The sequence below is a fragment of the Narcine bancroftii genome, chromosome 2 (genome assembly GCF_036971445.1).
Source record: "Narcine bancroftii isolate sNarBan1 chromosome 2, sNarBan1.hap1, whole genome shotgun sequence".
In the NCBI taxonomy this organism is placed as follows: domain Eukaryota; kingdom Metazoa; phylum Chordata; class Chondrichthyes; order Torpediniformes; family Narcinidae; genus Narcine; species Narcine bancroftii.
In genome coordinates this window covers 210,221,291-210,234,102 of record NC_091470.1, presented here as the reverse complement: position 1 = coordinate 210,234,102, position 12,812 = coordinate 210,221,291, and the positions used below count along the sequence as shown (strand labels likewise).

At 41.5% G+C, this 12,812-nt stretch overlaps 1 protein-coding gene across 5 annotated transcripts in view; it reads left to right on the top strand.

Moving 5' to 3' along the window:
- Nucleotides 1-5,042: 5,042 nt before the first annotated feature.
- Nucleotides 5,043-12,812, top strand: part of LOC138755051 (cytosolic non-specific dipeptidase-like) — a 51,488-nt gene continuing 43,718 nt past the window's right edge. Inside the window, exons 1-3 of one of the 5 annotated variants that reach the window (XM_069920229.1) lie at nt 5,043-5,194; nt 10,189-10,332; nt 10,858-11,020. In XM_069920229.1, the coding sequence (XP_069776330.1) occupies nt 5,132-5,194; nt 10,189-10,332; nt 10,858-11,020 (370 nt within the window). In that variant the 5' untranslated portion in view covers nt 5,043-5,131. Of the gene's footprint in view, nt 5,195-8,986; nt 9,007-10,188; nt 10,333-10,857; nt 11,021-12,812 lie in introns of those variants that run through there. The other 4 variants (XM_069920226.1, XM_069920225.1, XM_069920227.1 and 1 more) reach the window with 4 other exon arrangements.

The window sequence follows — 12,812 nt, the reverse complement described above, 5'->3', positions numbered from 1 at the left end:
TGGCACACTATGATCAAAATCAGAAGGAAAAAAAATCCCAAATCAAAACCTCAACCACTAAGCAAGGTTTAAATAAAATTAAACAATACGTGGGAATTAGATGACACTGACAGCACAGCACCAGAACGTCCAAACACCCTCATTCTCGAGGTTATGTTAATTGTCCGTAAATGGGCCCCACGTCTTTGGGAAGTTAATATCTGAATCTTTAATAACATCTAATATTTTCTAGACTTAGTTAAGACATAATATCTCTGAACCGAGTGAGTGAGTGAGTGAGTGAGTGAGTGAGTGAGTGAGTGAGTGAGTGAGTGACTGAGTGACTGAGTGAGTGAGTGAGTGAGTGAGTGAGTGTTGTCTTTTCATTACATCAGAATTGCACATCTGGCTCGTGTTCCGTACCATTACACATGACAATAAAGGAATCTAATCATTTCATGAAACTCTACTGTTTGTTTTTCAAACTCTATTTATTGAGCATCAAAAACAATTTTGTACACATTATACGGATGTACATTGTGCTCCTGTTTTAATTTTTGTAACAGGAAATCCAACTCACATACACCCTCAGAAACACACCCAGACTCCCCACCCCCTGACCACCTTGGCACCTTTGCTGACAGTATCATCAAGATATTACCGATTATCTCAGTAGAACCTTCCCAGTTAGTTTTTCACTCTGAAAGCACTTGTAATTCAGAGAAATAAGCAAAAAAGGTTGCCATTTATTGGAACATTTTCTGGTGGACCCTCTTAATGTGTATTGGATTTTTTCCAGTTTAATGAAGAAACTGATATCCTTAGTCCATTGTTTAGTAGAAGGACTTCCAGTGGAACAAGATTAGATGCTTGGCTAATACGTTGTAAATGCTATTGTGTCTTACTACAGGCAACTGAGGGATTCCAAATATTGCAGTCAATGGACAGGGCTGCAAATTGACTTTAAATATTTCAGATAGAGAGCTGAAGACTTTGATCCGGACACCTTTGTGCTTTGCGGCACTGATAAAACATGTGACTTGGTGGCAAGGGGATCAATTACACTGATTTTATTTGTCTTCTATTTCAGGAGAAGTGGTTGACAGTCTGGATGTAGAAACATGCACAGCACCTTGAACTGAATGAATGAGTCCTGAGCAAGCACAGGAGGTGAAAGAACAAATTCTCTCAATAGTCTTTCTCCACAATTTCTATTTCCAATTAATGCTCTCATCTCTCTCTTTATTTTGGAAAGTGAATGATTTTTAATTAAATAGAACTATACATCTTTGAAAACAAGGACCTGTAGATTCAGGCAAACGAAGGAATGTAGATTCAGGCAAACGAGGGCTTGTAGATTCAGGCAAACGAGGGCCTGTAGATTCAGGCAAACGAGGGCCTGTAGATTCAGACAAATGAGAGACCATAAATTCGGGCAAACAAGAGACCATAGATTCGGGCAAATGAGGGCCTGAAGATTCGGGCAAATGAGGGCCTGTAGATTTGGGCAAACGAGGGCCTGTAGAACGGACAAATGAGGGACCGTAGATTCGGGCAATTGTGGGACCGTAGATGCCTGGAAACTGGAGCGACATCCTACACACTGGGGGAACTCAGTGGACCTGTAGAAGGCAAAAGACAGTCAATGTTTCAGGCCAAAACTCTTCATCAGGACTTGCCCATTCTTCATTTCATGACATGTGAGCTCTTGTTCTGAAGTCGAATCAAGTTTAGGAACAATGTCTCATCCCACAAAGACCAGAGAAAAACTGTACAAGGTTGTGGGGGGGTGGGGGGGTGCATGAGGTAAATTTAGGGGGGATGTCATTGGTGCAGTGGGCAGTGTTAGAGACTGGTACAATAGGGACATTTAAAATACTCTTTGACCTGGATACAAGGAAAATAGAGGGTTATGGTGGTGAGGTAGGGATGGTTTAGATTGTTGAGCAGGTTTCTATTGGCTGGCACAGCATCGTAGGTTGAAGTGCCTGTACTGCGCTGGAATGTTCCATGCTACCTGTGGATTCATTGAAACATTTCACAACTTTAATTGACGTTTTCTCTCTGTGACAGTTAGGATGCAAATGTTCAATCTTGACATTGACTTGGTTTTTCTCTCCCCATTAGTACAATCAGACCATTGATCCTATCGCACAGCTCTGCAACTAGCAATACAGCACACAAATAAAGACGCATCATCTACACCTAAATGCTCCCAATAACCATTTAACGTGGCCTCGCCTTGCTAGAGACATTCCCTTTCTTTGCCCAGTCAGCTGGACTTTGCCGTACCACCTTTCCTTCGTTTGTCCAGAAGGCCATCAGGCAGTGGTCAGCACGGAACTTCCTGCAGACACTGAAAGAAGTGGGCATGATGGATCTGGTCATGTGGTTCCCTGAGCCGACTGTCCTGGTCATTTGGTGGCTCAGAAACACGCACCAGGTCTTGGCCTGGCTAGCGGTGAGAGGTACCCTCCCACTCAGATCCTTCTTGTATTATCGGAACATCACCCTTCTCACACGTAGTCCTTGAGATGGCTGCGTTGGAATGGAGACTGCTGCACACCTCTGCTGAATGTTGATTCACAAAGAGTGTGTGGAGAAGGACACTGGAGCTTTGTCACAGTTCATCCCCAGTGGCAGCATGACAGAGGACTCTCTGATCTACGAACTATTCCCGGGACTCACTATGAGTCCAACATCCAGAACTGCTGGAAGAACCATCAACTTGGTAAAAGATGCTCTTTGGTCTGCCTGAAACCTGCTGGTCTTTCTTCATATGGAGGGAATGCTGCCGTCTGGCACAGTCTAGACTCCTCTCATAACCGGGCACTGTGGAGAAACCCCTCAAACAACGGAGTGGGGGGGGTTGGGTGGGCAAGAAACAACAAGGTGCCAACAGTGGTGGTAACGGGGTATTGAGAGAAGAATGTGAGATGTTAATTCATGAGAATGTATCAATATGATTGACACAATAAATGTAAAAGGTCTTGCACAGTGTTCTTGTATTGTAAATATTTTATTGTGAATAAAGTATATTTTTGAACAAAACTGATAATCCCTTTCTTTTATTCATCCCTCCTGCCCCATTCTCGACACAGCACGATCTTTTTTAATTGCTCATTTTCACTTCTGACCAGGGCTTTTCTCATTTGAAGCGTTAAGTCTCTCAATGCATACAAGATGCTGAATCTGCTGAGTGTTTAATGTGTCAGCACTCTCGTTGTGGTTCAGAAGAGTAAAGTTCTCTTTGATTCTTGCTGACGGATGGATTTTCACTGTCTTGCTGCCTTCTACAACTGCAGGGTTATCTGAGCTTGTTTTAGACCGAATCTGACTCTGCTCCATGACAAAAGATTAAAGATAAGAACATTAGACTTTGTCATCTACAAATGTGAACAACGTAGTCATTTTATCAATGGGTTCATTGGCTGCACTGTTGCCAGGATGGAAGAAGCACTGTAGCTACTGCTCTGGGAGAAGATTCCAGTCGAGTAATTGGAGAACAGCCATTGTTTGACTTCCCAGAATTCCTGAAGACACACATTGAAGACTTGAATGAATCTTGCATGTTTGTCAATGGCTTCAGGTCTGATTGTTGCAGAAGCCATGTGTTTAACTGTTTAGCCACAGTTAAAATTATTCCAAGTGTGAATGGGAGAATCTGGGGTGGATGATGGGAATGCAAGAATTGTGATGGGTGAAGGGCCTTTTTCTGTGCTGCTCCATCATTTAAACTGCAGAAGTGTTTCTCAAACAGGGTTCCCCGGAACCCGAGGGTTGCGCAAGAGGTCACTAGTGGATCCGTGGGAAACAATGATAAATAGGCTAATGAATTTTTGAGTAATTATATTCATAATTTTACTGTACGTGGACGGCATATTGTTGGAAAATCCTTGCCTATTATAATAAAGGCTTCAACCTTATATTATTTACAATGAAAACCTTGGTGTGAGGTCTCATAAAGGAGCAGTATGATTTTTTTTTGCATTGCCAATAAATTTGACAAAAAAGGGGTCATTTTTTTCCTTAAACAAGTTATCCAAAAAAAATGTTTTAGCATGTGAACTACGATAAAAAATATAAAAGAGATAGATATTAATAATGGTTTATAATCATTTTTATGAAAATTATTTCAAGGGTTCCACAAGGGTAAAAAGGTTGCAAAACACTGGGCTGCAGCCTCATTCCAGTTTCACCCCCAACTACCCCTTGCAATCCCGACAACCTCTCATAATATCAGTTCCGATGCCACCTTTAATGATGGGAGTCGGCAGCAATCTTGCTTAAAAGCAGGCAGCATAAATCGTGTTGGAATTTATTGCCAGCTGATTATTCACATATTGTGCTGGGGGGGTACCTTTGTTTTGGGGGTTTCTCCACCCAGGCGAGCTTTGAACTCCACCAGATTTAATGAGGGTGGTGAACTCTGCAGATTTGATCCTTGCTGCTGCTGCCTGACTGTATCCACCACTGGCCTGTGGACCTGCGGCCTTACCAGGCCCCTTCCTCCCTCCTCTTCTCCACATCCCGCACCCCCACCTTGTAATGAAGGGCCCAGCCCCGAAGCGTTGGTTACCCTTTACTTCCTATGAATGCTGAGTGAGCTGCAGGGTTTCTCCCGCACATTTGTGCATTGCCGTAATAGACAGCTTGGCACACCAGCAGAGGGTGAAAGCAAGCTCAGCTTGTTTCTGGTATTTTTATTTCTGATAATGTGGTAAGATGGCTACACTATGAATGTTTGCACTGTTACGCAGCCACAAAACACCGAACTTCATGGCTTGTTCATGACAATAAATCATGGTTCTGATTTTGAGACGGGGAAGGCTTTAGCTCCCTGGGGAGCCAACTGTGAGGCAGGAAGGTGTTCGACAGCCCCATTCTAAAGCTGCATTAAGGCCTGTTCTTTGGGCGCGACCTTTGTAGATGGCAGGAGGTGTTAAATATCGTGAACTGCTATTTTTATCCAACCAGTGGTGAGAAAGGGTTAATTAGCTCAGTGTGCCTGTATCTCACCCTTTATCTCACAGTTGTCAGGATGAAGGGCGGAGCGTAGGGACTTGGAGGCCTTTATATCTGTCTTTCTGTGGTTCACTGCATTACTCAGCATAAATCTGCTTTCAGAATCACTCCTGCACTCAGCAGTGAGATGGCAGAGCTCCTGAAAGTATTTTTCCAGTACATAGATGACAACCAAGAGTTGTACATTAAGGTAAGGGTTTGCCCCGTCTGCATTTTGTCACTTTTGCTTTTGAGTTCATGGTGCTGTTAGCAATTCATTCCGTCGTTACTTCGGGGGTGGGGCGGGAAACACGAGATCATGTGGGTTGTGCTAATCAGATGAAGTTGGACTCCTGTTTGAGCAGCAGAAGTTCAGAAACAAAAGGAGGAATCTGTATTGAAATGCACTGGCATCCATGCTGCGCCTCTGACGTACCCAGCTCGATGTGTTCAACAAAGGACACCTCATCAGTGGCGCACAGCATTGGGGCAGGACACAGGGATTTTTGTGTGTGGGTGAGGGGCTGACCGGTGAGGGGTTTGGCTGTGAGTGGTGGGTTGTGAGGAGTGTGTATATATGCTGGGCTGTGAGGGGTGTGTGTATTTGTCTGTGAGGGGTGTAGCATATTTTTGGTTGAGGGGTGGGCTGTCAGGGGTGTGTGTGGGTGAGGGGATGGGCTGTGAGGGGTGTGTGTGGGTGAGGGGATGGGCTGTGAGGGGTGTGTGGGTGAGGGGGTGGGCTGAGAGGGGTGTGTGTGTATTTTTCTGTGAGGGGTGGGCTGTGAGAAGATTGTTACTGGCTGTGCTGATTGAAACTTGAAGCAGTTCTGCAGGTGTGTCCACACTGGATGTTACAAATCAAATTCTTTCTATACATCCTAACTTACCAGTCATTTTGCAGCTCTCTATATAATTTTTAATTGTTTTCCTTCTGCATCACATTGCATTTTAGTGACAGTTGTAGAGTTAAAACTCAGCACATAAGACAGTTTAGGGAAGTGGTTCTGAAATCTCGTCTGAAGCCGCTGCTATAACTTTCTGCTGATGCCTCGTGTTTGTGAAATAGGGAGCCTCGTCAGGCCACCTTTTGATTTTTTTTGGGTAAATTCTACAATCTGCCACTGAATTGTAGATTGTGTATCATTCTTTTCACATTTAGATTGTGGCTATTCTAATCAGAAATTGATCACCAATCTTGGGTTGGGAATTTTGGCTGATTCAGTTTGTGGCTCTCCACTTCTAACCAAGTGTCTGAATCTTTAACTGCTTTACGCTTTGCTCAATCTTTTGTACATTGTGAAATGGCTTTGCATAGAGTGTAGAAGAAGAGAAGACTCATTGGGTTGCTTTCCACCATTTATTCACTCCCTTTAGAAGACAAAATTATACAACCATCACAGTCTTTCGCGCTTTCTTCCTTTTATAACCCCTTCGCTCCCTTAGCAAGATGAGAGACAGGAAGGAAGAGCATAGGTGCTGCCCAAGGGATGTGCACCACCCAACTTATTCTCACCGCAAACATGAGATAAAATTCACAAATATAGAAATTATTAAACCCCATTTTTAACTGTTACAATGCACTAACCACTGAATATATTGGAGGAATTTCTATCTTTTTATTTGACCACAATCAATGTAATAAATGAATTAACAAATAATGAATTTGAAATAATCCTGCAGTAATCACCTCTCCTGTACAAAACATGCCAGATTCATGCAAAACAGCAATAATTACAGTAATACCAAAGTTGGGGAAAAATCCACTAACCCCAGCATCATATAGAACAATATCTCTACTTAACACAGATTATAAGATAATAGCTAAACTATTAGCAAACAGACTGGCCGACTGTGTACCAAAAATAGTAAAACTAGATAAAACTGGATTTATTTAAAAAAAGACGAACAACGGACAATATCTGTAAATTTATTAACTTAATCCATGCAGTACAAGGAAACAAAACACCAACAGTGGCGGTTGCTTTAGATGTAGAGAAAGCCTTTGACAGAGTAGAATGAAATTATTTATTCAAAGTACTACAGAAATTCAACCTACCAGAGAAATATATTAATTGGATTAAAGCATTATATGAGGGACCATTGGCGAAGGTGACAGTAAATGGATATATATCAAACCAATTTAAATTAAGCAGATCAACAAGGCAGGGATATCCACTATCTCCCTCACTATTCGTGTTAGCTATAGAACCACTGGCAGAACTGATAAGAACAGAAAATAAAATAAGAGGGATAAAAATAAAAGAGAAGGAATATAAAATCAATCTATTTGCAGATGATGTCACAGTATACTTAACAGAACCAGAAATATCAGTAAAAGAATTACATAAGAAATTGAAGGAATATGGAGAAGTATCGGGGTACAAGATCAACGCAAATAAAAGTGAAGCAATGCCAATGAATAATGTGGATTTCACAAAGTTTAAGAAAGAATCACCATTTAGATGGCAAACACAAGCAATTCGATACCTAGGTATACAACTAGATAATAATCTTGGCCATCTATACAAACTAAATTATCAGCCATTAATGAAAAAATTACAAGACGACTTAGAGCACTGGAAAGACTTGCAACTAACACTGATAGGAAGGGTAAACTGTATTAAAATGAACATCTTCCCAAGGATACAATACCTATTTCAATCATTATCAATTCACCTAACAGAGAAATTCTTCAAGGAGCTAAAGAAAATAATAAGGAAGTTCTTATGGAAAAGGGAAAAACTGAGGATAGCACTAGATAAATTAACAGAATGGTACAAACAAGGGGGCTTACAGCTATCAAACTTTAAGAATTATTAGAGAGCAGCACAATTAAGATAGTTATCAGATTTTTATCAAACAAGGGAAAGACCAGTGTGGACCAAATTTGAGCTAGATAAAATAGGGGAGAAGGTACCTGAACATATACTATATAAGTGGGATGAAAAGTTGGTGCAACATAGGAATTCACCAGTATTGCACCATCTGCTCAACATTTGGAAGAAGATTCAGGTAGAAAGGGATAAAATAAATTATCAACTACTAAAATTAATATTGACACAAAATCAACTAATCCCTTTCACAATAAATAACCTTTCCTTCAGAGAATGGGAGAGAAAAGGAATGAAAAGAATAGAAAATTGTTTTTTGGGAAATAAATTATTATCTTTTGAACAAATGAAGGACAAATATAATATAACTCACGATACAATGTTTGCATACCACCAACTGAAAACCTACTTGAAGGACAAACTGGGAAACAGTCTGAGGTTACCAGAAGGAAGCAATTTTGAATATGTGATTACAGACACAATGATAATTTAAAAATTTATAACAAACATGTACATCAAACTGCAAGAAAAGGAGAACGAGGAAACAAACTGTAAACCTAAACAAAAATGGGAACAACATCTAAACATAAAGATAAAGAATGAAACATGGGAAAAGCTATGCTCCGGAACTATGAGAAATACAATAAACACAAGGTTACGCATGATACAATATAATTGGTTACACAGGCTATACATCACACCCCAAAAGTTAAATAAATGAGACCCAACAGTATCAGACAGATGTTTTCACTGTAAAAAGGAAACAGGAACAACAATACATGCAATTTGGGCATGTGAGAAAGTGGAAAAATTTTGGGAAGATCTAAACCAGGTATTAAATAAAATCACAAAAAGCAACATACCAAAAAACCCAGAGATCTTCCTTCTAAGTAATACAAGAAATAAAGAACTTGTACTTCATTTGGATGGAGCACAAAAAAGATTTATTAGCTGTAGCAAAAAAATGTATTATGTCAACCTGGAAATTAGAAGACAACTTGAGAATACAACAATGGTACAAAGAAATAAATAAATGTATTCCATTGGAAAAAATAACATATAATTTAAGAAATAACATCACAGTATTTGAACAAATATGGGAACCATACATGGAACACAATAGAGAAATCCTACCTTGGACGTCCACCACCTAAAATGACAGAAGGAGAAGACAACAAAATGAATTGACCCAGTATGTAAAAGTAGAAGACACAAATTTCTTGTTTATTTTTATTATGTGACGACGTTGTTTAACGGGTTTAATATATCATATAGATTGAACGTTGAATGAATGGGGAGGGGGGAATGAGGGAGGGAGGGAAGGGAGGTGGGTAGAAAGGGAGAAAATGACACTGTGTATATTCAAGAGGAAAATGTCTGTATGTATTTTGGTCAGTATGGTCCATAGTGTGAAAAATAAAAATTAAAAAAAAATACCAGTCTATCCACTGAAATGTTTTCAATGCAAATTATTCTAGATTTTTACCTGGGGAGTTCTCTTAGGTTGGGTTTCCTTGGAATCCACAGCAATAGCTGTTTAATAGTAATTGCCTCCACTCCTGGAAGCTCTGGATGCCTTTCGTAAACAAGAAGATCACCTCTCAATAATTTTCCAGAAAGAATGCTCTCAGGTTCTGAGCTTCAGAAAGCCTCAGGTGTCACAGATTAGTGGAAGTAAATGTGTCCTCCCACTGCTCTGCCTCTCCCCCTCCCACCCCCTGCCCCAGTTCTCCCACCACGCCCTCCTCCTGGTTCTCCCACCCCCTCCCCTGGTTCTTCCAACCCTCCCCCCGAAGTTCTCCCACAGCTGCCCCCCCCCACCCACCATTCTCTCACCACCCCCCATTTCTGCCACTGACCCCATTTTCCTGAATTTGGTCCAAACCCTTCCCATCTATCTGTTCAAAGTCTGATCTATTAAAAGTCTTGGTGGCCTATTGTACTGCCTTTACTTTGTGTTTATTGCTTGTTATTCTCATCAAACAAGGTTCAAAGTTCCTTCATTGTCAGGAACAGCCATCCACCACGTCTCCACTTTTGTTTGGCTGTAAAGACTCGGAAAGAGCAGCCCTGGACTGGCTCTTCCACCAATGAGACACCGAGGCACAAAAGAATGAAAATGGTAGTAAAATGTGACCTTATGATCGTGAGTTTACTCAACAAATGCAGAAGTTCACATTCTCTCCAAAATTGTACAGATAATTCATTTTGGGTACAGCCACTCTAATCTCAGCCCCAGTCAGGCGTGAGGTTTAATTTTGTTTTTAAGATAAAAAGCCTTTTGTGTTTTTATATAAACTAACCTGGGGAATAATTCAGTCTTGCTTTGATCTGTGAGGGTAGATTTATAACTTGATGTTATCTGTTTCCCCAGCGTCTTGCAGAATGGGTTGCAATAGAGAGCGTGTCTGCCTTGCCAGAGAAAAGAAAGGAAACCATCCAAATGGTGGAATTTGTCGGTGAAGAGATCAGAAAACTAGGTGGTTGTGTGGAGCTGGTTGATAATGGGCAACAAACGGTGAGAAGCATGGAGGGCACGCTTTGGAAACCTTCTGCTTCCCTTCTCAGAGGTGCTGGCCCATCTTCTGTAGTTGCCTGGGAGCTGATGGCCTGCCTTCAGCTATTGGTGCATCGATGGGTTTTTCTGTGATAAATCGTCCAAATTTACACCTGAAACTACCATTCTCTCCACAACACTGTGGGGCGATGCATGTAATTGATGGTGGGGCGAACCGGTTTTGTGTGTTATGCCCGCATCAGCGGAGCAGCTGCATCAAAGATGGCGCCGCGTGGTTTGTCTTTTCTGGCAGAGGCTCAGGGCCCACATACGTGTGAGCAGCATGTTGGCGTCATGATGACGTGGTTTCCGGCGCATGGGGCGGGAGCTAAGAAGGCCTTAAAACGGCAGCATGCTGGACTCAATAATGCTCAGGAGTACTGATGAGCTCGACTGCCGGCCTCGTTCGTTTGTTTAGTTACCTTGCACGCTACAACATCTCTCTTCCAGATCATCACTAATGATAATGTTTCAATTTAAAACTAGATGCCTGATGGAACAAAGATTCCACTTCCTCCAATCCTGTTGGCCACATTGGGCAATGATCCATCAAAGAAAACCATATGCATCTATGGACACCTGGATGTCCAGCCTGCTTATATTGAGGATGGATGGGACACTGAGCCCTTCAAGTTGGTGGAAAAGGATGGTGAGCATTTTGTTTTGTTTAATTTGATTTTAATCTGAGACCAATTATCTTCCTACCGTTGAACGACTTTGAAACATGGGAGTGAACAGGAGCCCCCAGAGGTAACCCACACAGACACTGGGAGGTTGTACAAACTCTGTCCAGCCAGCGTTGTATTTGAACTCTGGCTGCTGGTGCTGTGTGTAATAGAACTGCACTCATGCCACACTAACCCTGCTTAATTATGTCATTACTGGAATTCCACGTCTGGAGCATCCACTTCACCAAAATGGCTCCAGGTTTGAGGTCTGATTTTCCATTTCCTCTCTGGACCAGAACTTTGATGAACTGGTTGGAAAAAAACTTCGATCTTCTGGCAGTTGAATGGGAACTAATGAGTGCATGATATCAAACAGGGAGCGTGATGGGTTATTTTGTTTCCAATGGCACTGTTGGCAGATGACTAAAACTTGTTCACCGACTGCCCCCATTTAAAGGCAAGAGGTGATCCTATGGGAAGAGTGGGTCATGAGTCCACATTGTGTAGTCTTGAGAAATAGAGCATCAGGAATCTTTATGGCTGGCCATAATGTAACATACCCGAAATACAGAGGAGTTATATGGTCATAATTACAGTTTCTGTTAAACATTAATCATTTTTAATTGTCAACATTTCCCACCCCCCCCCCCCTCAACCCTGCCCTGTACAAGATAATCAGTCTTTTCCACAATGGGAGGAAAGCTAACGTCCTGTGTATTGTTCTCCAAAGTGAACTGGTAATTCAGAAACACATGGGGAGATTTGGCTTCCCTTTTCTATGTTTTCTCCAAATGATGTTCAAGTTTGGTCAACATTTTGTGAAAAATGAGATACGTGTTCATTGCGAAAGCTGTAGGGTGAGGGGGGCTTGGCTTTGAATCCCATTTCTGGGCCAACTCCTGCATCATTCCACAGAATCCTGAATGGAAGAGTTAGCAGAGACACTGGGGAGAATACATAACCCTGCTCCAATATCATTATCATTCATCTCGTTGCTTTTTGTGGAGCCATGCTGCATGCAACTATTGTGTGTGTTTGTCCTTCAAGCATCAACTGCACTTCATAAATCTGTAGATGCTGAGCTCCAGTGCAGTGCACAAGTGTGCTGGAGAATCTCAGCATGACACACAGCGTTATTTATGTATCAAAGATCAAGATCCATATTCAATGTTTTGGACCTGAGCCCTTTGTTCATGTGAGCAAAATGTGGGCCTGAGCCCTTCATCCGTGTGAGCAAAATGTGGGCAGGCAGGTGACCAAATACCTTCACAAAACGTTGGTGATGCATCTTTATCTTTGCTACATAAATAATGTTGTGTGACCTGCTGAGTTTCTCCAGTACTTTTGTGTAATACACATCAATTGTAGCTCAGTGTTTGTAAAGAGCTTTGGTTGTAAATATCCTATGGATGCAAAATATTTTTTATTTATTCTGAAATTGTGAACTCTGTTTTCAGTGCTCATTTTCTGAATGTACTGAGAGTCAATGATAGGGCCGGTTTGGAGCTACATGGCAGGTATATTTCAGAATCATTAAATTTAAATGTTAAATTTACACATACAGCCCATAACCAAATTCCACAATTCATCTACAACATTTTGAAGGGTGGGAGGTTATCGGAGCACCCAGAGGAAACCCATGTAGACACAGGGAGAACATATAAATTCCTCATAGACGGCACGGGATTCGAATCTGTGTCATGGGCACTGTAATGGTTTCAAACTAACTGCAAGGCTAATTGTGCCGTGCAGTTGTCTAAATAAGATTGCATA